The sequence below is a fragment of the Microtus oregoni genome, unplaced genomic scaffold (genome assembly GCF_018167655.1).
Source record: "Microtus oregoni isolate MIOR12 unplaced genomic scaffold, Mior012 000019F_ref0000042, whole genome shotgun sequence".
NCBI lineage: Eukaryota > Metazoa > Chordata > Mammalia > Rodentia > Cricetidae > Microtus > Microtus oregoni.
The window spans coordinates 36,442,903-36,468,417 of NW_024543078.1; the positions used below are offsets into that span (position 1 = coordinate 36,442,903).

Below are 25,515 nucleotides of genomic sequence, written 5' to 3' on the forward strand. Positions count from 1 at the left end.
ACATGTACAAAGTTCTGTGCTTCTGCTGGGTGGTGGTGTACACCTTTAATCCCAGCACTCAGGAGGCAGAGGCAGACAGATCTCTAAGTTCGAACCAGCCTGGTCTACAAAGTGAGGACTGTCAGGACTACAAAGAGAAACCCTGTCTTAAAAAATTAAACAAACAAAAAACAACCAAAAGACCCCCCAGAAACCAAAGCTCTGTGTTTCACTGCACTGTGGACACACTCCTTCTAGACCATGCACCAGGAGGCTAGCTACTCACAGCCTGCCTTTATGCTTATGTCTGGGCCCATCCTCACACTGCCAGCCCTGGCCAGGATGGAGCCCCTGGAATACAGGAGGCATTACTACTAGAGGGAAGATTAGAGAATCAAGTTGCTCTTGTGGGACCTGGTCTCGGTGTTGTATGGGAAGATCCACTCACCCTTTCTTTTAATGAATATTGAGAACATAGTTACTGGCTCTGAGCCTAAAAGGCACCCTTGGCACTATCAAACCCAATTCACAGCTGCCTCTAGCCAAGTGCTGCCACCCCCATCAGGCTCTCTGTCTCCCAGGACCAAATGCTGCCAACAAATAGCTCGAGCCCTCTTCAGGCCAACAGTGTAAACTACAGGCTGCCCTGCTCTGCCCCTGACCACTCTTCACAGAGAACAGGTCTGGCCAGAGAGAAGTTATTTACTGAAGTATGAAGCATATCAATGAAGAGTTGGTAGCTGGCATCTCTGTCTCACTGCCTATTGTTAGTCCCAATGGCCTGGAGGAACCCCTAATGCCTGGAGCCAAGTCTGGAGGTAAGCTGGGTCAACTGTTACCATGGTATTCTCCAAGGGTAACAGGCTCTGCAGTTCAGTTCAATGAATGGAAAAGTATTATGCCATGGGAGCCATGGGGAGAGCGCTGGGGAGCAGGATGGTGGGGCATGACTATAGAAGGCACTGTCTCTGACTACTGACTGACTGGCTTCTGACCCCAAGTAGCTGTGAAGACCACCTAGTGGACATGTCTCTGTAGGCTTAAAGACAGGAGACAGAGTAGATAGAGGATGGGGGCCAAGAAATGTGAAGGCTCTTGTGATCCTAACAGGCAAGCTCCTAAAGACTACGGCACATGTTAGAGACACCAGGAAGGGATGTGGTCTGAGGGTCACTTCCTGATGACCAGGAGCTGTGAAGTAATGCACTGAGCTCAACCATAAAAGCAAACTTGAGTAACTGCCGAGAGAAAGGGCTAGAATAGGGTGCAGAGCTGTAATGAAGTTCATTCCACTAGGCCTGCTAAGGGTAGAATCTTAGCTGAACAACAGCCCCCAGGAGATGTGGTTCAGTGACTGGGCCAATCTGGGTCTTGAGCAGTCAGGTTGTGAGTAGAAGTCCTGCCAATTGTCCATCTTGCTGAAGCCTAGGGCAGCACATGGGAGATCCACTGCCAGGGGAGATGCCCAATCCAGAGACACAACAGGCAGACGAAGTAAAGGAAAGAAAACTCACATCGAATTTTCCAGGGTTCTGCTGAAGTTTCACCTTGCCTCCTGACAGGTACTGCCAAGCCCGTCCCCGCAGAGAAGGTGGGATGCCCTTCTGGCACCGAAGACGAATCTGAAAGTCAAAAAGACAGCTGTGCCCAAGCATCCACCCTAGCAGCTCCTCTGCCAAGGCTTGGTGGTCCTTCAGTGAGCATTCACACAAGAGCAGAAAGGGACTGAGGGTTTTCCTACCCTGCAATGCAGAGCCCATGGCGGGAATGGGGACTGCGATTAGACATGCTGCCACCAGGTAATGGCAAAGTGCACATTCTCTAATGGCAACACAGGGACTTCTGGACCCCACAACTACAGTCAACTGTCAGTAACCATGGGAGATTGGTTCTGGGATCCCCTGCAGACATCAAACCCACTTACAAAGAAGAAGCCAAGCATAATGGGACATACTGTTAAGACTCAAAGATCTGGGACAAATGGCTAACTGTGGTGCCTATTAGCCTATAAGTGAATGCAGGGCTCCAGGCTCACTCAGTACCTGTCTGTGGCTCTCTTAGCTCTTCTCACTACATCCCTACCTTCTCCAGTCCAAGGCTTCTCTTCTCTTCCCCCAGCTTCTCTTTTCTGTGCAATCCTGTCATTTCAGTCCTCTGCTCTTGGTTCCTGGTCTCCTCTCTAGGTCGTCCCTCCCTCTCACTGCCCAGTCCAGTCTGCTGGCCATGTTCAGTCTTTTTCTTTCTTTCCCTGTTCTGGATTCTTCCAGATGCCTTTGGCTGTTCTCTCCCTCATATCTACAATAGAAACCTCCTCAACCATACCTTAAAGTGTCATGTTCTCATTTTCACTTGTACACCTTGAATCCCAACACTTGGGAGGCAGAGGGAGGCTAGCCAGGAACTTGCTGTGTAGACCAGGCTGGCCTTGAACTCACAGAGATCCACAGGCTAACACATGTGCTACCATGGCCAGCCTACTATCATGCCTTTGAAGAAGACACAGAACTATTTAAGGGAACAAAAGATATTAAAGGGAAGGAGAGAGGAAAGGGATACAGATAGGAATATGCTCAATGTACAATAAATATATACTTACATGAAAATTTGAAAACAAAGAACAATATCTTTCCTCAGAACAGGGAAAACTCTTATTAGCACAGGCTCAGAAACCCTACCACCTCTACACTGTGCCACACAGGCTGGAGGGACCCAACCCTGTGTACTTCCTACCCCACTGGTCCCTCAGAAATCTATAGGCGAAAGGAAGTAGGCTCCTCCTGGGCTTGATCCCCAAAAGAAGTTTTCAGGGTAGCTGTCTGACCTATCAGTCAGGTGAGCGCAAAGGGGCAAAGAGGGCCTGAGTTTGTGGGGTGATGGCAGAAAGGATAGGGTCGAGAGGCAGTGACCCTCCTTCACCCCTGCACTAAGCAGCCTGGCCTGAGATCAAGGGGACCAGTGCTTGTGGCATGAGAACACCTGATGTGGGTTTGAATCCCACACTACCCTTGGACCAGCCACTTCTTACCTGCTTTAATATCTGAATAACATTACATGTTTCTGTGGAAGCTTGACGAATTTCCTTTAGAGGAGAAATGTGCTTAGTGTGTGTGGGGCTTTCTCTCCACCACCATCCCAGAAAGGCACTTGGCACAGAAACGCCAAGGGATTCAGCTGCTCACATTTAAAGCCTCACAAGAGGGTTGCAAAGTGGCTGGCCTTCCTGATGACGAGCATAAGTAAAAGGAAAGTTTCTAGAGTTAAGAGCAACTTAAGGACCAGGAAGGAGACAGACACCAGGCTGTAGAATGCAGTCAGTAAGGAATAGCAGCTGGCTACTCAAAAGAGCCAAGCTGGGGCTTCTGACAGCTTGAAAACTGGGAGAGAAGGGAGCGGAAGAGAACTGCATAGACACTGGGGACAATTTCCTGTTGCTGTGGGACAAGGGTCACCTTAAGGAAGCCACTTTTGGCAGGCTTTGGCAGTGGGACATAGGACAGTGCAGAGCCACAGGTCCTTCAAGCTCCCACACTTGGGCAAAGTCAGCATAAGACAACCTTCTCTCAGCCCATCACACATGCCTGCTGCAGGACAGTCCTGGACGCACTCAGCCTACTGTGATGCTCCCATAGACACCAGGGCGAGGGCAGGAAATGGAGAGTCAAGTGCACATCCAGCCTTTTCCAGATCCCTACAATTGAACACAAAGGTACTGGAGATGGTCATCAGCCTGCCTTAGGGAGGACGGACAGAATGAGTTAGGATAACACACGAGGAAGTATGGCCAGAATACTCAAAAGATTGCCAGTCTCTATGGCAAACTTGAAGGGGGTCATCAATGACAGCTAAGTGAAGCCACACCCTTGCCTGCTGAACTCTGGGAGGGCAAAGTCCTGACTCCCTTTCACTTCTGTCCTGAGCACAACTGGGAGGTGGAGGAGGCATCCTCCTAGCAGGACTAAGGATGAATCCAGGAGAAATGCTGAGTCTGAGCCCACTTCCCAGAATGGTTATTACCCTTCCTGTGACATGACTTCCTGAGTGGAAGAATCCATGCTTCCAGAGCCAGGCAGGAGTTACCCAAGCAGAGCCCGATGTGGCCACAGCTGAGGCAGCAGTCTTGGTTTGGGTTTCTGAGTATCATAGGCTAAAGCATGTCTCTGAAGGCCTCTGCTGGGCAAAGGCAGCCCTTGGCTCTACCCACAGTGCCAGGGAAGTCAAAGGGAAAAGGAAGGGTTTCAGGGTGATCTACTAGAGAAGGTCCCCACAGCTACAAAAGAGGTACAGAGCTAGCTACAGCTCAGGGTAAGAACTGCAGGGAAGATAAGGTAGTGCCCCAAAGTTAGCCAGGGAACAACTGGAGAATAAGTGTCCTAAAAATACTGAGTTTATCAGGTATGGTGATAATCCCAGCACTTAGAAGAATTACAGCAAGATGGAGACTAGCCTGGTTTATAGAGCAACACACACATACACACACACTCTCTCTCTCTCTCTCTCTCTCGGGGGGGGGGTGAAAGAAGGAGAAGGGAGGGGAATATTCTTTCTTTCCTTGCACATGCTAAGCACGTATTCTATTACTGAACTCTACTCCCAACCCTACACAGAATAGCAAGAAAGAGCCCCAGCCTGGATGAGCCTCTCCCGCTTGGCAGCATGTGAAGTACTTCCTGTTACCACCTTGTAAGGATCCTCATAAAAAGGCTTAGCACTCCCACTAGACTAAGGGCTCTGAGTCTGAGGAGAGGGAGACGACTTGTCCTAAATTCCATAGCTCACGCGTGAGGACACACGTGAGACTGAGCCCACACTCTCTCCAGACTTGCAGCTCTGGGCCAACAGACAAGTGTGTCAGCTGGTGACAGGAAGCAGTGAGCTAACTTTGTAGATTGGGAATTTGCACAGACTGTGGTCACGAGAGGCCAGGCAGAGATTAAACTCTGCAAAGGGCTCCCAAGGACATTGACACACACACTTCAGAAAGGTAATTGAGTATGATGTTCCCATAGGTGGACCAAGTCTATACCTAAGGACAGTCTAAATAGACAGAGAATGGGTATTCTCATTTCTGTAACACTACTTGTAAATTATAGGGTTACTTTTCTTTCTTTTCACTCTGGCCAGGAGACAAGAGGAAAATCATCAACTTGTCTTGGTGGTGAAGAAGGCCCTTACTGTGGGGGTCAACAGTGCAGACACTAAAGCTTGCTGCCTGGCTTCAAATCTTGACTCTTAGGTCATTAGTAAAGCAAGCGTGTTGCTAATACTAACTTCATCAGGGTGTCAGCTAGATTATTGCACTCAAGACATGAACCCAAAAAATGCTCCCACAAGTTAGCTGCATTAAAATTAGGAAGCTCCTCAGCCCTTCTTCTGCCAGGTGTAAAGCAAAATTACCAATGAGGGCTGTTGGCTACAGAGCGGCTCTGAGGTTTAACTCCAGGACAAAGTTCTGTGCAGCTCTTCGCTGAAGTCAGATGCCAAGTCCTAACTCTGTCCCAGTCCTAAAGCCAGGTTTACTCCCCACCTGACCAATAGAGGACCCCTAAGGCAGTCTGGCAGTTGGAGAAGCCCCATTTTGCTATAAAGATGAAGTTCATCCCCCCTTTCCCTCTCCCCTCAGACTGCGCAAGGCCAGGCCCCTTACCTTTTTGTGCTTCTTGGCCATCCATTTGTCCCAGTTGTTGAGCATGTCCAGCCACTTGGACTCCCTCTGCCTCAGCACCTCCAGGGGAACTTCCTCCAGCCTGTGGATGCAGGGCAGGGTATCAGATGTGTCAAGACAAGCAAAGGCCCTGGCTTTGGCCAGCCCTGTAGTCCACTGCACTCTGCCTCTCGACCTCCTTCAGGTCTGCAGACTCATGATGCCCTGCTACAGATGAGCACAAACGTCGCAGGCCAGATACAACAGGTGCAGGTGCCTACTCTCCCGATGTGTCAAGGGATCAGGGACACCTTGCCTCTCCGGGTCAAAGGCTGATGTATGCCTCTGTGCACTGAAGTCAAACATTCCTGTCTCAGGCCTGCCTTAGTAAATAAGCTCTTCAGGGGCCAGCATGTAAGAGTGAAGCTGGATGCAAAAACTAGTCAAGCAAGTACAGAAATATCATGCTCACCTTTTCACCTGAGCCAAACTCATTACTCAGACTTTTCCCAATTATACGCTCGCTCTTTCCCACCTCTCAACCTCTCCTCAGGCCAACCCCTTGGCAGGAATGCTCCCCAAGTGGTCTCCACCTATTAAAACCATACAGACACTTCAAAGTCCTTCAAATGCCACCTTCTATATTTGTGCACCTACTGACTGAGCAGCTGTGTCAGTTCTGGGCAGGCTAAGCAGATTCTTGTTCCCAGACCCCTTGTAGAGTTGACATTTGATGGGTGCCGAGGATCAGCCCAAGCAGATCAACACCAAAGCAGGCAGAGGTGGGTTGAGGGAGGAATCCCTGTCTTATGTGGAGAGCAGTAACTGAGTAAGCTTCCTCAGAGAATAAGCCCTGGAGACCCACAAGTTCACAGAACTCTCAAAAACAGAGAAAAGAAGGAAACTATATTTATAATACAGGCATTGTACATATGATTTCTTATCCGGCCTACAGAGTCACGGCAAAGCAGACAAACATGTAACACAAATGTACATGTACAACTCTGTCACACACACACACAGTTTCCTTAAGTGCATTTTAAAGTACTAGCTTATTAAAATCTTACATTTCTTTGTTGTGTTTTTGTGAAGTTCCCCCCAATTCCCCAAGTAAGAAAGTGGTACTTGGTCTGATGATTTGTAGCTCAGTGATAGAGTGGATGCCTAGCATGTGCCAAGCACTGTGTTCAATTCTTAGTACCTCCAGAAAAAAAAAAAGTAGTATTTTATAAACTGGGCATAATCCTGGCAGAGGCAGAAGTTTAAGGCCAGCCTGGGAAACATGACATCCTGTCAAAAAAAACAAAACAAAATAAAAACAAAAACTGAAAGTACTTGGGGGCTGGAGAGATGGCTCAGCCAGTGGTTAAGAGCACTGACTGTTCTTCCAGAGGACCCCGATTTAATTCCCAGCACCCATATGGCACTTCACAACTCTCTGTAGTTCCAGTTCCAGGGGATCCAACACCCTCACACAGACATACAGGCAAGCAAAACACCAGTGCACATAAAATAAAATTTTAAAAAATCATTAAAAAATTAAGTACTTTACAGTATTAAGAAAGGATTAAATACAGACGAGGAAACAGGCACAGAGAAGCTAACATACCCAGGGAGGGTATCCTGCTCAGAGTCAGACAGAAAATCAGTGAGGAACCTGGACTCAATTCCAAGTCAGACCCTACACAGCCCAAAGCTGGCATTCAGTCCTATTGACTGCCCTGAAAGGGGCACAGGGTAGGAGGACTTGAGTCAGCTCTGGGGAGCTCTCAGTAACAGGACATGGTAGAGCTGGGCCTGGCCCAGAGCTGGAGTTTCTGATCCTCTATGCCGGAAGGAAATATGTTGCTGTGACTTTTACTGGTTGCAAGTGCAGAGGGAGGGGCCCTGGCAGAGCTGAGGCCTCCAGGATGCCAAAAGGCAAGTCCTCTTGTTTAGTGAGCTTTATCTGGGGAACTGAGCCTGAACTCAGCCTTGGAATAGAATTTGCCTAGGATTAAAAACAAAAAACCGGGCCTCTTAACACACTGACACTAGTCACTGTGCCTTAAACTGTCTCTCCAACCTAGGGCAGGTCCAAGGCACAAAGTTACTTTCTTTCTCTCTTGGGTAAAAACAAAGCAGTGTCAGGGTGGTGGCGCACGCCTTTAATCCCAGCACTTGGGAGGCAGGGCCAGACGGATCTCTGTGAGTTCAAGGCAGCCTGGGCTACAGTTCCAGGACAGGCTCCAAAGTTACAGGGAAACCCTGTCTCAAAGAGAGAGAGAGAGAGAGAGAGAGAGAGAGAGAGAGAGAGAGAGACAGAGAGACAGAGAGAGAGACAGAGAGACAGAGAGAGTTAGTTTTAGAGAGAGAGAGAACACAAAACTGTCAAATAATTAACAAGAGGATACACATGTTCAGGCAAACCCCAAATACCTAAGAAGCAAACATCAAAGGTCCCTACACCCCACGCCACAATGACCTGTATACCAACAACAGTATTCACTTAGGCAACAAGTCAGTGATGGTCTTCTAGTTAACTAAACCGAGGGTAGGGTGCCCATGAGAAAACAGGAAGTTCTAGCAGTAATGGGTGTGATAACATCTGATTCAGCCCTCTGTGCAGATAGGAAACTAAGGTTCAAAGAAGATGAGACTTACAACTGAAACTGCTAGTTGCCAAAGAATCCCCCTGAGATGAAATCCCTGCCTATATGCCAGCTCAATCCCGGGGTCTGGTTTTTGTTGGTAAAATGTGACTGTAGGGCCTCAGGGACACCTATTCTCCCAACTGCAAACACAGGCAAACATGCTAAAAGTTCTGTCAGCTGATACCAGATGATATCTTTGGCAGTTTCAAAGCCCCAGTGCCAAACAGCAACGCAGAATTCAAACAGGGCACAAAACAAAAGGTCATGTTTCCTGGATTCTAAGACACCCCTGATTGTAGGCAAGTTTCCAGAAAGACAAACAGCTATTGCTCTCAATGTGCCTATCAAATAGAAGATTTGTTTTAAATTTAAAACCTTGAACTGGGGAAATTTTGAGGAAATATACTCGTTTAAATGGCTTCTCTTCCAGTAAAAGAACTTAATCTGGAGGTTGGGAGGGCAGCCACTGAGGCCTGGCTGTCCCTAGCACTCCGCACGGTTTCCAACTACAGGTGGGTATGTCTTCCCACACAGGATGTCCATTTTTTAAAAATCAGGTTAAAGATCCTTCAGTAGTGTCAGTCAGGATCCTAAAAAGCATGTCTGGTTTCTACAACAACCAAGTCCCACCAGGGCTGGAGAGATAGCTCAGCAGTTAAGAATACTGACTGCTCTTCCAGAGTACCTGGGTTTGGATCCCAGCACTCACATGACAGCGACCAGGTGTCTATAATTCCAGTTCCAGAGGATCCGATGCCCTCTTCTGACCTCCACAGGCACTGGTACATAGACATACATACAGGCAAAACACTCATACACAGTAAATAAAACTAAAAACTAAAAACAAAACAAAACGAAACAAACACAAAAGCCAACAAGCTAGTCCCCTTCCTTTTCTGTGCTTGTTTTCTTTGATATGTGTACAGGTGATACTGTAAATTGACTTTAAAAGGATGCCAAGAGGGGAGCTGAGGGATGAAGCTGGGAGGTTGGGAGTGCTTTAAACAGCTTGGTGGTATAAAGGCCCTAAGGTGGCTCCCTCCTGACAGTGTGGAGTGTATGAGCCAATTGCTAGTAGTGAGAGAGAAACTGACCAAATGCTCTGTGGGGGTGCTTCAGGTCAGGAGCACACTCACTTTCCAGAAAACCCTCTGGTGTAGGAGGTCCTTCTGTTTGTGTGTTGCTTTCATTGGTTAATGAATAAAGAAACTGCCTTGGCCTAGTTGATAGGGCAGAACCTAGGTAGGTGGGGAAGACAGAACTGAATGCTGAGAGGAAGAGAGGCGGAGTAGGAGAGAGACACCATGGAGCCGCCAGAGACAGACATGCCAAATCTTTCCCGGTAAGCCACTGCCACATGGTGATACACAGATTAATAGAAATGGGTTAAACTGAGATGTAAGAGTTAGCCTTACATCTTACAGTAAGAAGTTAGAGCTAGTGGGCCAAGCAGTATTTTAATTAATGCAGTTTCTGTGTGGTTATTTTGGTTCTGGGCAGCTGAGACAAACAAGTGGCCGCCCCTGCAACAATCCTCTTTCTTGAAGGTGGTCTGAGGGGGTTTCAATACCCAAAGAGCCTACTAAGAGCAATCTCTGGGGTCAGCTTTTACTGGGACGGCACGGGCTAGTGCTTATCTCTATGGCAGCCATCCTACTGCTGAACAGGTTCTACTGCTAAATGTTCTTTCCCCAGCTAGGACAGAAATTTCCTGGTATCTCCTCCCTCTAATTTCAACACCACCTTCTGGGGCTACAGTGCTCGCGCCCTCTTATACCAGACACATACAGCGTATCCCTTGTCACCCACTCACCTACTCTTGTCTGAAATGCTCTCTCTTCTCTCTTCTCTGTCAGCACCAGGGCCTCATATACCATCAAAACCCCCAACAACAACAGTAGTTAGCATTTATACATCACTTACTACTTAACTAATTCTGTCTCAGGATTTCATGTGTTTATCACATGTACCCCAGGACAATGTCACTCTCTCCATTAACAACAGAATACCAGACCTACATGCACAACTGTAAGAAGTAAAATTGAAACGAAACAAAGGGCTGCGTGACTCCACAGCCATGTTTTTGACCTTTATGCTATAGTCCTACACATCTAGAGGCCAAACCCTCAGTATCCTCACAGCCTGACCATCTGTGTGTGCAACTTGCAGACCTTCATCTGGCTTGCAACACTGTTTCTCAGACTTTAAACTGAGGCCCACGGTAAGACCCACATTCTATATTAAGTATACATTCATATAACTGAAATGTTTTATGAAAGAAGTTTCCCTTACATGAAGAAATATGCACTCTGATTTTCAAATCAATTTCAGTCAGTTTTTTTAAGTTAGGTAGGCTGGGCATAATGGCATACATCCCAGCACCTGGAAAGTTGAGACAGAAGGAGTGTCGTGAGTTTGAGGCTAGCCTGGACTACAGACTAAGACCCAAACAATCAAAAAGCCACTTTCAGGACAGTGAGATGATTCAGTGGCTGAAGGTACTTGCCTCCAAGCTTGACAACCAGAGTTTGACCCCTGAGGTCTGTTTTCCTTAGACCTCTGCACACATGTAAGTGTGCGTATGCACACACACAAAGTTTTAATAAAGAATCATTTATTTATTTTTGGGTTTTTGAGATACGGTTTCTCTGTGTAATCCTGGTTGTCCTGGAACTTACTCTGTAGACCAGGCTGGCTTGAACTCAGAGACGTACCTGCTCTGCCTCCTGAGTTTTTTTTTTAAAAAAAAAAAAAAAAAAAAAAACTTGTTTTGTTTTTGAGACAGAGTTTCTTGTAGCTTTGGAGCTAATCCTGGAACTTGCTCTGAAGACCAGGCTGGCATCAAACTCACAGAGATCCACCTGCCTCTGCCTCCCGAGTACTGGGATTAAAGGCATGTGCCACCCCGCCTGGCTCAAAAAAAGACTCTTTAAAGTTACATATAATCCTCTGGAACGGACTCCAGTAACTACATGAATGGATGGAGACATTACATCTGAAATGAATGTTCATTACAGTGTGGGTTTGCTCATACTGCTTAGTGTTATCCACTGCTGGTTGAATCAGGTCTCACTTATGCAGTAACTCCTACTCCTGATTTTCTCTGACATCATAACTTCCATATATATTATATTCAGGCATATACAAGGCACTTCTACCTACAGTAACTGTCTTTGTCTCTCTAATGTTCAACGAAAAGGAGCCCTAACAGATTAACTATAATTTCCATTTGGGCAATAAGGAGAGTGGACCAGATCAGAAACGCTTAGGCAAAGTCACATAGTTAGAAAGTAGATGGCTGACCAGAGCTTCTCCTCTGCCACAGTAACTCATGCACTGACGCTGACTCCCTATGGGAGTCTGTGGGGAAACCAGACCCTGTTCCAGATGATGCATGGTTTTATCTGGCCCACAGGCCCCTGGAGAAGTCCGTCTCCTGCCTGTGTTCTTACAGCTATAATGAGAGTCAGTCAGCCTATGTGTAACACTGCCCAGCAAGGTCAATAGGATGGACAGGCATTGCTGGCAAGTACAACCTCAGCAGGAGATGCTATGCTTAGGCGATTTGCTGTTTGCCAATAGGAGAAGGGCAACTCAGAGACAAAGGTGGTAACTGACTACAGATCCTGCCAGGCTCCCAGACTCTCAGACCTAGCTGTGCTGTGCCATCCTATGGCCCAAGGTGGCAGCGACACTTCACATACCCCACTCTCTGCAAGCCCTCCCAAAACTCAGAAGTTAGAGGCTTCCAAAAGCTCAGAGCGACAAGCCCACTTCCTAAGGTTCCTGAAGTTTCTCTCCCTAGTCCTTTTAGACTTCTGTTCTCAATCCCCTGGCCCGGCAAACTCAGTAAGGTACTGCACATGCCTAGAACCCTTATATCCTATGTGGAAGATACACCTTGGTTCCCCTCCTACAAGCTGCACTCCCTGAACCCTAAGCAGACATACTTACTGAAGTCACAGATCACAGGACTCGTGCTTTTCATCTCCCTCATCAGGGATACTAAACGGGACACCCCTCAAGTCAACCCACCTAGGAATGCATTACAGTTCCTCCATCTGTTCGCTGGACACCATGAGCTGGAGCTTCCCCCAACCTGCTCAGCTCCGGCTACATCACCCCTGGGCCTTGTGTATGATGTAAAAAGGCAGTCTTTGCCGAGCTGCATCCCCAGCACTACTTCATCTTTAGAGGGACCACATACACACCTTGTATTACCCAGGACTGCAATGAAGAATAAACACACACTGTGGATAGTCAGAAAATGGCAGCCAGTTCACAACTTGTATTTGAAAATATAACTTTCACACTCATTTTCTCTTCTAACTAGTCCCCAAATGCAGCTCCTGGACACAGGCAGGACAAGATCATCCTCATTTTACGTAGAAAGCCACAGAGGTCCACGAGATGATGTCATTTATTCTATGACACATGAACTATAGTTCCTGGCATCTATCACTTTATTTTGGGGGGTGGGGGCTCAAGGCAGGGTTACTCTGTGAAACAGTCTTGGCTATCCTGGAACTTACTCTGTAAAACAGGATGGCCTCGAACTCACAGAGATCCACCTGCTCCTGTCTCCTGAGTGCTGGGATTACTGGTGTGTGTCACCACCGGCTGCATCTATCACGTTTCAGCTATGAGAAAGAAAGAAGGGCTCTGCTTCTCCATCCTCTAAGCTCCCTGTTTCTCATTTCTAATAGGGTGGCTAATGTCACCTGCCCAGGGAGCAACTGTAAAGATGCCTCAAGAGCTGCCCATGTACTAACTCTGCTGAGCCACTACAGGGTACACATTTCCCCCTGGAAACGGTTCTTATCACCTCCATTCAGCATGGTTAAGCAATCTGCCCACATTAGATAGCCTGTAAGTGGAGACTGTCACTCAGACACTAACCTAATAGATATAAGTACCCCACACAAAACACAGATTGTCTTTGTCATACTCCCTTTCCCTTCTCTTCCCTACCACTTAAGTTAAGAAAGAGAAGAATATGAAACAGCTTTCACACCTGCACCTCTAGGACAGAGACAAGGTCACGTGAGGAAATCCCAATCAAAGTGTGGGAATTAGAAATATGCAGAGAAATATGGTTAACCGTGAAGAGAGGGGAGCTGGGAAGATATATGATAAAGAGGATGCCCTGCTCTACACACTGGGTGATAACTTCTAGAGTTCATACTCTAAAAGGTAGTAATGCCTGAAAGTACACATAGCTTTACAGCCAGTTTCATAGAAATGGAGGGGAAACTAGAGTATGGGAGAAGGTAGGGAAGGGTGTGCAAATGGCTGACAGTCAGGCCCGACAGATCACACAGTTAAGAATACCCTTTCCAGGTGGCACATGCCTTTAATCCCAGAGGCAGAGGCAGGTGGATGGTTCTCTGTGAATTCAAGGCCAGCCTGGTCTACAAAGTGAGTTCCAGGACAGCCAGCATTGTTAGACAGAGAAACCCTGTAACAAAAAACAAAACAAAAAAACAAAACAAAACAGCAACAAACAAAACAAAAAGAACACCCTTCCCAGACAGCTGGGGAGGTCTGGTGTCCAGAGGGTAAGTGACTTGCCCAAGGACATGCTGTGGGTGGCAGGGAAAAGGTGATATCTGTAGCAGCCTAGTGCTCCCTCCTGTGGTCTGGTCTCTCTGCCTTGGAGCTGGCTGGCAGTGGCTCCTGTCTGGGTGAGAGAGTCTGGCTTGCTTCACTCTCCCTCACTCCCAGTGGCAGTGAGTTCTGGACCAACCTCTCTATCCCATGAGGCACTTACTGGCTCTGCTCCTTCCGGCTCTGGGTCAGTGCACAATGGTAAACAGGTTCTCTCCACCCTTCACTGGCCTCGGCATCCTGGCCTCTGCCCAGCTCTCCACTCTACTCAGCTCCACCCTGTTCTGTTTTGCAGACTCCAAAACTCAAGGAATCATCTTTTAGTCCACTAAGCTGGGGAGGGCACAGATAGCAGAATGCCCAGGGCAGCTCTCCCTGACAACTACAGGAAGCTGTGGAGGCTCTTCTTAACAGAAGCCACCACTTTCCCAAAACCTAGCTGTGCTCAGGCAGAGTGGTGTTGGACATTTTCTGCTTGTGACTGAGCACTTAGCTCACAATCTCCCTTGTAGACGCCCAGAGTCCACCCTGATCCACGTGTGACTCCCTAGACCATCCTTACCAAACTGTTAGCTCTCACCTACTATCCTGACTCACTGTGTTCACAAGGGCCCTCCTTCTGAAACTTCCTGGCTCCCTATTGCCCCCATCTACAACAAAAATTGTAGCCCCTGGTTCTCCAATCCTCCTGTCCTTTGCACATGACTCCTCTCTCTCCTACTTTTACTCTAGGTGCCCCCTCCCTGAGCCACTTCTCTCAGCCGCCCTCCACTTCTACCTGGCTCCTACTGACCACTGAAGATCTCATCCAAAACTGCCTCTCCTTTCTGTATTGCCTCTAACTGCTCCAGGCACTGCACAATCAGCACATTTCACTCCATACACTTCTCTCCAGAGCCTTACAGGAAAGATGAATAGAATACATACTCTGCCTTTGCAGAAGCCAATGGTGCAGAAGCAGCTGGGTGGATAAATAACTCATACACACTGAAAAGAGGGCACAGAGCTTGGGAAAGGTGCTAGGAATCTGCAAGAAGCCCCGGGGTGAGGGTGGAGACGTTTGGGGAGCTGACTTTTAAACTGAGGTTTGAAGGCTGACAGGAAGTGGCTAGGCTGAGAAAGGGGGAAAGAACATAGCAGGCAGAAAGCCCAGTATGCACAAGCGCAAGTTAACAGGAAGGGCATGGCTTGTGTGGGGAATGTGAGCAGTCCAGCAGAGCAGGTCCAGCTTCCCACCTGACCTCTGCTCTGCTGAGGCAGCATTCCTTGAGGAGGTATGCTCCTAGCGAGCCCATCAGGTCATACTCTACAGTGCGTCTCAGGCTAAGACCATTACCTAGTACCTAGCTGGCACTTACTTGATCAACACAAGGTGAACGATTTCCTTTGTGACCTCAGGTCTGAGTTCTCAGCAACAAGCTGGGAAAACTGACTGCCTTGAGACCAGGCAGATGCACAGTAAGAGTATGCCCTCTCCAGCCTAACACAGCTCTGGATCTTGAAGGCTAGCAGAGGGCTGAGCTCAGATCTGCTTGAAGATGGCCTTTTACAACATTATAGTTCTATTCAATTAACTTGACTGAAGTCTGTAATAACACTTACCAGGCACTTGCTAAGCACCAGACACCGCTCAGCATCCAATTGACATCATTTCATTTAACCCTGATAACAAAGTCCATGAGATGCATTCTCCAATTACCAGTCCCACTGGGCAGATGAGAAAACTCAGACTTTCAGCAAGCTAATCACTGCCCAGGGTATATGGCAAGCAATCCCTGGCAGGTGAGGGTAGGCCCTCTGCTCTTCTCTGACTATGCCACCCCACTGCAGCACTCAGTGAGATGCACACAAACTTTGGCCCCAGGAAATTAGCGCTCAATGAACTCCCACTCACAAGCAGTGCAACACTTTGCCAGTCACTTTAGCTCTCTGGGATGAGGCTTCTGCCGATGTAAAATCAGGGTTATAATGATAACCCATCTCCCAGAATTAAGTCTGATGTGGGAGTGATTTCTTTCTAATCTGTTGCTTTCATTGGTTAATTAATAAAGAAACTGCCTTGGCCCATTTGATAGGCCAGCCCTTAGGTGGGTGAAGTAAACAGAACAGAATGCTGGGAGAAAGAAGCTGAGTCAAGGGGTCACCATGATTCTCCCACTCCAGACAGACACAAGTTAAGATCTTCCCTGGTAAGCCACCTCGTGGGCTACACAGATTATTAGAAATGGGTTAGATCAATATGTAAGAGCTAGCCAATAAGAGGCTGGAACTAATGGGCCAAGCAGTGTTTAAAAGAATACAGTTTTTGTGTAATTATTTCGGGTATAAAGCTAGCCGGGTGGCGGGACACAGCCCGCCGTTCCCTACAACATAAGTCAGAAGAGACAAGTGACAAGGCTACCACGCAAGCTCCTCTGTGAAATGGCATTAGGTAACAATGGCGAGAGAATGGAGGGGTCACCTAGGCATGCCAGGAAAACAGGACAAAAGTCCACAAGGCACAAAGAGGGAGAGTGCTGATGGCAATTATGAAGCAAACCTGCACTCTTCCTCAGGAGATTACTGGATGGCCCTAGGAGGACACAGGACCCAGGCAGCCCTCTGCCACACACTGCCCTGAAGTAAGCCTACCTCCTCTCTCACTTCTGTTTTTTCTTCACAGGCCACATAGAAAGAAAAGCAGACCTAGAGTCAGGGCTGTCAGAGGGCCTTGCTGCAAACGACTCAATAAGGAACTAATGGGGGAATTCCCAACCTGCCCTGATTGGTCAGGGAACTCCTGACCTCAAGCTGAGTAGAACTGGCTCCTGCCTTACCCCCAAGACCATGGACGAGTGAGCTGCGCACACGAGGGACACATGTGCTGGGTGCTTTTTAAACATCCTCCTCCTAAGATCCTCTTCCACTGCCACCAATGCCCAGAGAAGTCACACGGCTGGAAAGTGTCAGGAGGAGGCCTGAAAGCTAAGTCTGCTGGTGTCTTGAACTTGGGCTCTTCCAGACCCGAGTCTAGGTTGCCCTTCCCTGTGAGTCAAGACAGGGAGGAAAAAGAAAAAAATAGCATCTTCCCGGGGGCAGACTAGGAAGATTGTTCTGTGCACACAGTGTCCAGGGCCAGATGCACTGAGAATGAGCAAGAGCTCCTGGAACCTATGCTCCCTCACACCCAGCTTTTCTGTCTCATTTCAGGGTGCAAGTAAGGCAGTGTGTGTGCAGACATGGGACAGGAGTTGTACTATTCCTTGTGTGCAGACATGGGACAGGAGTTGTACTATTCCTTGTGTGCAGACATGGGACAGGAGTTGTACTATTCCTTGTGTGCAGACATGGGACAGGAGTTGTACTATTCCTTGTGTGCAGACATGGGACAGGAGTTGTACTATTCCTTGCAACAACTCAGTTACAAAACAACACAGAAAACCTGTTAGGAAGAGTAAACATTTAGGGCTGGGCTGAAGTCCTAAGACTGTGGCAGGAAAAGGGGCCACAAGGCGATCACCAGCTTTAGTAGGATGGAAAACTGAGACCCCCAGATATCAGGCCCAGTTCCATCCCTTGTTCAGCCAGTTTCCCTGCCTATAAACAAGACAATTTCCATTACTCCATCAATTTCCCATTGCTCCCATAATGGTTACCAGAGACGAAAAAGATAAAGCTCAGCATAGTGACACAGGCCTTTAATCGCAGCACTTAGAAGGCAGAATTAGGCCGATCTCCCTGAGCTCAATACTGGCCTGGTTTACATAAGGGTTCAGGCTGGCCAGAGCTACATAGGAAGACACTGTCTCAAAAATAAATAAATAGACCCAGGAGGTCTCACCAACATGCTGCCTAAACACGACCTGAACTAGGCTGGTACTGACACTAACAGGTGTGCTAACGTGAAGAAGGAAAGCACACGGGAACCCATCCCTAACAAAGAGCCACAGACAATTAAGGATGAGAGTAGAAGACTGGGACAAATAGTCTTCCCTGACAAGAGCTCATCTATTGGTTATCCAATACCAAATGATAAGCCCTGAAAACTATATATACAAGTAACATTATACTGACTGTGAAGGCTGTATTTATATAGTTAGGAATAAACACACACACGACTGCACATGAGGGACAACTAAAGAAGAGGCCATAGCCAGGCAGTGGTGGCGCACACCTTTAATCTGAGCATTTGGGAGACAGAGGCAGGAGGATCTCTGTGAGTTCAAAGCCAGCCTGATCTATAGATTGAGTTCTAGGACAGGCTCCAAAGATAAACACAAACACCCTGTCTTGAGCTGGGCAATGGTGGTGTATGCCTTTAATCCCAGCACTCAGGAGGCAGAAGCAGGTGGATCTCTGAGTTCAAGGCCAGCTTGGTCTACAGAGTGAGTTCCAGGACAGCCAAGGATATTATATAGAGAAATTCTGTCTTGAAAAACAAAAAAAAAAACAAAACAAAAAAGAGGCCATAAATCTGAGTAAAGAGTGGGTGTGTGTGTGAGGGTTTGGAGGGAAGAAAGGAAAAGAGAAATGATGTAATTATATCATAACCTCAAAGACTAAAAGCTCTTTTTAAAATTAAAAAAGAGATGAAAAAAAAGAAAAAAAAAGAAAAAGAAAAAAAAAGAGATGAATCTGATTTAAAAAAAGAAATAAAGCTTCCTTCCATCTGAATACATCTCCACACACATGAGGACCATTGGTTCAGTGCACAAAGCTCATCCAAGAGGAACAAAGTATGCTGGAAGTGCTGGCTTCTGTGGAATGTGCCACAATGACCCCTGGTGTTGAGGCTACCTACCAAAGCATTTTTCCAAGGCCATTTCTCAGAATGTTTGAATAGATGAGCTCTATTTTCTCTGCAGGTAAACTGAGGTTTAGAAAGGCCAAGCAGCTGATGATATGATAGTTTACATAAGCAACCCCAAAATTCTACCAAGGAACTTCTACAACTCATAAACACTCAGTAATGTAACAGGATCCAAGATTAACTCAAAAAAATCAGTAGCCCTCCTGTACACAGATGATAAATGGGCTGAGAAAGAAACCAGAGAAACATCACCCTTCACAATAGCAACAAATAGCATAAAATATCTCGAAGTAACTCTAACCAAACAAGTGGAAGACTTGTGTGACAAGAACTTTAAATCTTTGAAGAAAGAAATTGAAGAAGACACCAGAAAGTGGAAAAATCTCCCATGCTCTTGGGTAGGTAGAATTAACATAGTAAAAATGGCAATCTTACCAAAAGCAATCTACAGATTCAATGCAATATCCAGCAAAATTCTTCACAGACCTTGAAAGAACAGTACTCAACTTCATATGGAAAAGCAAAAAATCGGGGTTGGAGAGATGGCTCAGCGGTTAAGAGCATTGCCTGCTCTTCCAAAGGTCCTGAGTTCAATTCCCAGCAACCACATGGTGGCTCACAACCATCTGCAATGAGGTCTGGTGCCCTCTCCTGGCCTGCAGGCATACACACAGACAGAACATTGTATACATAATTAATTAATTAATTAATTAATTAAAAGAAAAAAAGCAAAAAATCCAGGATAGCCAAAACAATCCTGTACAATGAAAGAATTTCTGGAGGCATCACAATCCCTGACTTCAAACTCTACTACAGAGCTACAGTATTGAAAACAGCCTGATATTGGCATAAAAACAGGCAGGAGGACCAATGGAACTGAATCGAAGACCTGGATATTAATCCACATACTTTTGAACACCTGATTTTTGACAAAAAGCAAAAAATATCAAATGGAAAAATGAAAGCATATTTAACAAATGGTGCTGGCAAACTGGATATCAACATGTAGAAAAATGAAAATAGACCCATATCTATCACCATGCACAAAACTCAAGTCCAAATGGATCAAAGACCTCAACATAAAGCCAGCCACACTGAAAACCTCATAGAAGAGAAAGTGGGAAGTACACTTGAACACATTGGCACATGAGATCACTTCCTAAATATAACCCCAGGAGCACAGATATTGAGAGAAACAATTAATAAATGGGACCTGCTGAAACTAAAAAGCTTCTGTAAAGCAAAGGACACGGTCAACAAGACAAAATGACAGCCTACAGAATGGGAAAAAATCTTCATCAATCCCACATTAGACAGAAGTCTGATCTCCAAAATACACAAAGAATTCAAGAAATTGGTCATCAAAAGAACAAATAATCCAATAAAGAATGGAGTACAGACCTAAACAGAGAACTTGCAACAGAGGAATCTAAAATGGCTGAAAGACACTTAAGGAAATGCTCAACATCCTTAGCCATCAGAGAAATGCAAATCAAAACAACTCTGGGATTCCATCTTACACCTTAAGAATGGCAAAGATCAAAAACACTGAAGACAACTTATGCTGGAGAGGTTGTGGGGAAAAGGGAACACTCCTGCACTGCTAGTGGGAGTGCAAGCTGGTACAACCCCTTTGGATATCAGTGTGGTGATTTCTCAGAAAATTGGGAAACAACCTTCCTCAAGACCCAGCAATACCACTTTTGGATATATATCCAAAGGATGCTCAACCATGCCACAAGGACATGTGCTCAACTATGTTCATAGCAATATTATTTGTCATAGCATGAACACAGAACCTAAATGCTCCTCGACCAAAGAATGGATAAGAAAAATGTGGTACATTTACACAACGGAGTACTACACAGCAGAAAAAATAACAACATCTTGAAATTTGCAGGCAAATGGATGGAACTAGAAAACATCATTTTGAGTGAGGTAACTCAGATCCAGAAAGACAACTATCATATGTACTCACTCAAAGTGGTTTTAAAACATAAAGCAAAGAAAACCAGCCTACAAACCACAATTCCAGAGAACCTAGACAACAATGAGAACTCTAAGAGAGACATACATGGATCTAATCTATCTGGGAAGTAGAAAAAGACAAGATATCCTGAGTAAATTGAGAGCATGGGGACCTTGGAAGGGGGTTGAAGGGGAGGGGAGAGGCAGGGAAGGGAGCAGAGAAAAATGTAGAACTCAATAAAAATCAACAACAACAACAACAACAAAAAAAAGACCAAGCAGCCTTCTCAAGGCCACACAGCTACTTAGTAACTCAGGGGAGACCAGGACTTGGGTCTTTTGAGCCCTGCTCAGACGCCTTTGTTTGCACTGTGTTCCTAACCCAGTTATTTTATTTGAGCCTCACAAGCCTTTGCATAGCTGCACCTGTAACCACTTGTCTAATGTGCGACTTCCCGGTTAGACTATAAGTCATTTGAAAGTAAGACTGGTTTCTATCTGGAAGCTGACACAGGGCTATACATACAGTAAATGCTGGATAAAAAGCAGGGAACTAGCCTGTGATTGAATTAGGAAACATGCTTAAGCCATAAACCACAGAAATCAATTGGAAAACTGGCACCAACACCCTCATACACCTGTGCTGAGTTAAGAGTACTTTCCCCATTCTGTAGCCTTATGCTTCCAGCCAGAATCTCTAATCTCTAAGACTGCCTCTCATAGACACTGTACTCACCTGTCCCAGCTAAGGCACCAGTTGGAAGAAAATCAAGATACTCCATGAAATCAGACTAACCCCTGGCTGTCATCCTCCTCCCCTTGATCAGTTTACACTAGGCCGAGAGCCAAGTCCCCTGTCCCAGCTGCCATGCTACCTTAAGGTAAGGATTTCTATGTCCTCAGACTCATTCCTAGCTCCTTGGAGAGAAGCTTGGCTCTCCTTGTAGCTTTTCATACCATCCAATTTGTTTACCAGGCAGCAACTATAAAGCTCAGTGTTACTCACCCTTCCGCCTCCTCCAGCCAGGTCAGCCAACTCTCTGTCCTGCTAGAGAGAGACAAAGAACCCCTTGATGTGCCCTGGGCATTCCAGCCAAGCTATGCACCTTGGGGATATGACAAAGGCAAATCAGCAGCAGCCCACTGCAAAGGCTCCGGAATAGGCCGTGTAAGAGGCCTTTCCACCTCTGTCACTCTCAGGGTTAGCCACAGTCCAAGCTCTAATGACTTGCCAGTCTCTTCCTCCCTCTTCCAAGTCCCACCATAGATCCTTTGGCCTATCTTGGATTCTCATGACAATTTCACCACCTGTGATCCAGCTCCTCTTTCTGTCATCTTCAACAACCTCTGGGACACAGGAGGACTCAGGCTGGCATTCAAGGCTAACTTAACTGTCTGTCTAACCTCTTTTCCAGCCTAACCCTGCTTCTATCTTGCCTGCCACCACTGCTCTTAGCAAATTATATACTTCTCAAAGAGCTGGCTTTTGGGTGGAATGTTGCACATAAGTCCTTTCCATCCAATGAAAAGACCCTGCTTGTCTTGTCCCTTCTGAGTGCTGGGATCAAATGGCACTTCTTCATAGGCTCCTGTAGGCAAAGCTGCCGCTTCCTCCTGTAGATACTAAGAGCAGCTGCACACCTCAATTACAGCCTTTATCACTCAACATTGCAAAGATTTGTTTGTGGTTCTGTCTTTCAACCAGTCTGAATTCCTTGAGGGCAACAAGACAGAGATGTCTTGTTCAGTTCTTCATCCAATCACAGCATCTGGCAGAGCAAGCATTCAAGAGTTTTTTGGAAATAAGCTCACTGCTAAAGTGGCTAAGCTAGCAAAATGAAGCCTTTAGCTGGCTCCCCAGGCTCCCGCATGGGCTACCTCACTACCTAAGCAGAAATAAAGAGCTAATCTGTGCCGGCCTTTGCAGGGCTAGACAAGGAGTAGGGTAGTGTGGGGCAGGAGAGGTGGAAAAAGGAAGATGAAACAGAGAAACCCAAGCTGGCAGCTGCCCTAAAGTCCTGGCTAAGTGAGCTTTGAAGCAGGAGTTCTGGTTTGCCAGTGGGGCAGCCAGGCCAATTTTCTCCCTTCTAGGATTCCCCTCAAGGAACCCAACTGGAAGAAGAAAACTGGTCTGGCTGCTTCAGGATTTGTCATGTGATAAATTTGGGGCACTCTTTTCTGAGGTCTTCAGGTGCTTGTGTTCAGAATGGGCACTACCACCCCTTCAAGGGAAGTGAAGTTCACCTGATTAGGACTTTGTCTTGCCCATAGGGCAAGGCCTTACTATGACCTGAGAGGTGGGAACTACTCACCTTTAAAAGGGGAAAGAATATTACTGAGCACCTACTCTGTCCCAGGCTCTTTTCACACAGCAGTTCATTTAAACCTCACAGCAATCCCCAGAAGTCAGCACTAGCATAATCTTTTCATGGGTGAGACTCTGACGTTCAGAAATGAGGCGGCAAGTTCAAGGTCACACAGACAGCCAGACTTCAGAGGTTGTATTAGGAGAGGGCCCAGGACTACCTTCTTCCCCGCATCCCGGTGTAAACAGACTGAGTGACTGAGCCTCAGTCAGGTATTGTTGTCCCCTACTCCCAGGTTCTGTTTCAGGCCAGATGCTGGGAAGACAAAACATCAAGCAGGCTCCATCGCTTATCTCTTTCCCACAGCTTAGGGTTTCTAGTGAGTGGACACACAGGCACCTTCCCAGGACGGCAGCTGGTGAGCTGCCTCCTCCTTTAGCCTTTACCAAGTCAGATCTTGTCTGAGGCTCTAGAACAGTACCATTAAACGGGATTTTCCTTAGAGGCTGAGAAAAGGAAATGAGAAACAAATAAGAAGGCTCATGGTCAGGAGTCAAAGACTGTACACACATGTACAGTCGTATTCTTTCAAATGGATGACCCAGGGACCACTCACTGCCAGCTCCATGCTCTCCTGGGACCTGTACTAGCTCAACAGAAGTGGAGAGTCTGAGCTTACACACTAAAAAAGGCAGTGGAGGCAGTATAGCAGAGGCAGGCTCTAGCTTGCCAGAAGGGCCCTGGCCCCACCTCAACAAAAACTGGCATAGACCAATCTGTAAGGATGCCAATTAAGTCAGTTCTATGACTTCCAAAGTCATTAGGCTGATATAATTGGCTAGAAGTAGAGGGAACCAAGGGATTAAAGAAGACAATACTGCTGTTCCAGATGTTTCTCCCTGAGCTCAGCTCAAATCACTTGCTCCCCTAACAGGAAGCCAAAGCCCACAGGATCCCAAAGAGTGTAACTCCTGACTCATCTGGCCTACATACTGAGCAGACTGAGGCAGGGTGGGACGCTCCAGCCTCAGGCAAGTGCTGACAATCACTTGGAAAAAGGAGAGGAGGGTTAGGGATTTACCTCTCCAGCTACCAGGGATTTAATTTATGCCCTTTCCCCCTCCTGACCAACTTTCAGCTGCAGAAGGACCATCAGACAGGTCACTCTTTCCCCTCAAGAGACGGAAGGATAACGTCACTCTTCCCTTCCCACCCTTCCCTGCTCAGAACACCTGGTCTTCCTAGGATTTTAACTGCCCAGCTAAGTCTTGGGTTAACCCAGAACTAATGCTGCCAGGGCCTCTGTCTGTGACTGTGCCACCCACAGGGTCATTCATGGGCTAGTTGCTTTCTTCCCTTTGGCTACTGCTCAAGAGAAGACAGGGAACAATTCAGTTCCACTAACGGTTCCCTCCAGAGCAGGCTGAATGACAAGATGGAAAAGTGCAACAGCACAGGGAACTCTGGTTTAGGCCAGACGGAAAAAGCAGGGCTAATACTTGTTTCACATTCATCTGTACGACAGTGGCCACCTCTAAGTTCACGTCTAGTTTTCTGACTTGGTACATCTATCAGTACAGCATTTAATTAATACATATGTAGCATTTATTCCACCGCAGACCTGAGGAGAGAAAGAGGTGAACAAGGCTGGTTGGTCCAGTCCTAAACCAATTAGACTAATGACAACACACTCTTTTCCTTTCTGGCCATTCCTGTTAGCCTCCTACACTGTCAAGAGTGTAAGGAGTGCGGAGGAAGCAAGGAAAGGTGATGGCAGGCAGATTCCTGTGAGTTATCTTCAGTTTTACCTTCCTGCCTGCCTGCCAACTGATTTCCTACTGGGGATGAAGGGCCACAATTATGGATGGTGAAGCCGATCCTGACCTTGGATTCTAACATCCTGGATCCAAATTCTAGTTCTGCTGTAATATGCTAAGTGAACTTAAGCATATTAAGCAAGTTTTTGCTTCTCTAGCATGTTTTATCTTCTGGACACAGGCTATACTGGACAATCTTCTTAAGATCCATTGCAGCTTAGCCTACAATTTTATTATATCCTTTAGGCCAAAATGCAACAGACATCAGAATGAGGAAGCCTCTGAATTCTTTCCCATTCCCACAGCCCTTGGCAACTACCAAAACTAACCTATATTGAGACAACCTTTGACCCAGAGTGTCTGAAATGGACCTTTAATCTGGAGACAGAGTCCCCATCATCTCCACTGCAGGACCTTTGTGCTAATGTTTCACTTCTCTGGGATGGCACATGGACTCCTAGCCCTCAACCACGAGACTAGGTTCAGGGCGGTCACCCTGAAACTTCCCACAACTTCCCCTCTATGGCCTTGGGCAGGGACTTACTTTTGGCTTTTTTAGAAACTAAACAAGGAAGATCCAAGCTTTCTGATTCCAGAGATCTTGCTAACCGACAAGCTGAAGGGAGACAGGCAGGGAGACAGAAGTAGATCGGGGCTTTCATTCAGCCGTGGCCTCCCAGACACTGGAGATGTGGAAGGCATCTGCAGAGTCACATCCCAGGTTTGTAGTCGGAGGGTGGAGAAGATAGACATCTGGCTGCCTGGTTGGGGATGA

At 46.8% G+C, this 25,515-nt stretch overlaps 1 protein-coding gene across 1 annotated transcript in view; it reads right to left on the reverse strand.

The window, feature by feature from the left end:
* The window catches only part of LOC121459641 (TBC1 domain family member 10A), a 34,506-nt gene that overhangs the window by 6,717 nt on the left and 2,274 nt on the right, over positions 1-25,515 (reverse strand). The window contains exons 2-3 of the mRNA XM_041669554.1: positions 5,624-5,723; positions 1,494-1,601 (exon numbers count right to left, since the gene is read on the reverse strand). Coding sequence (XP_041525488.1) covers positions 1,494-1,601; positions 5,624-5,723 — 208 coding nt within the window. The remainder of the gene's footprint in view (positions 1-1,493; positions 1,602-5,623; positions 5,724-25,515) is intronic.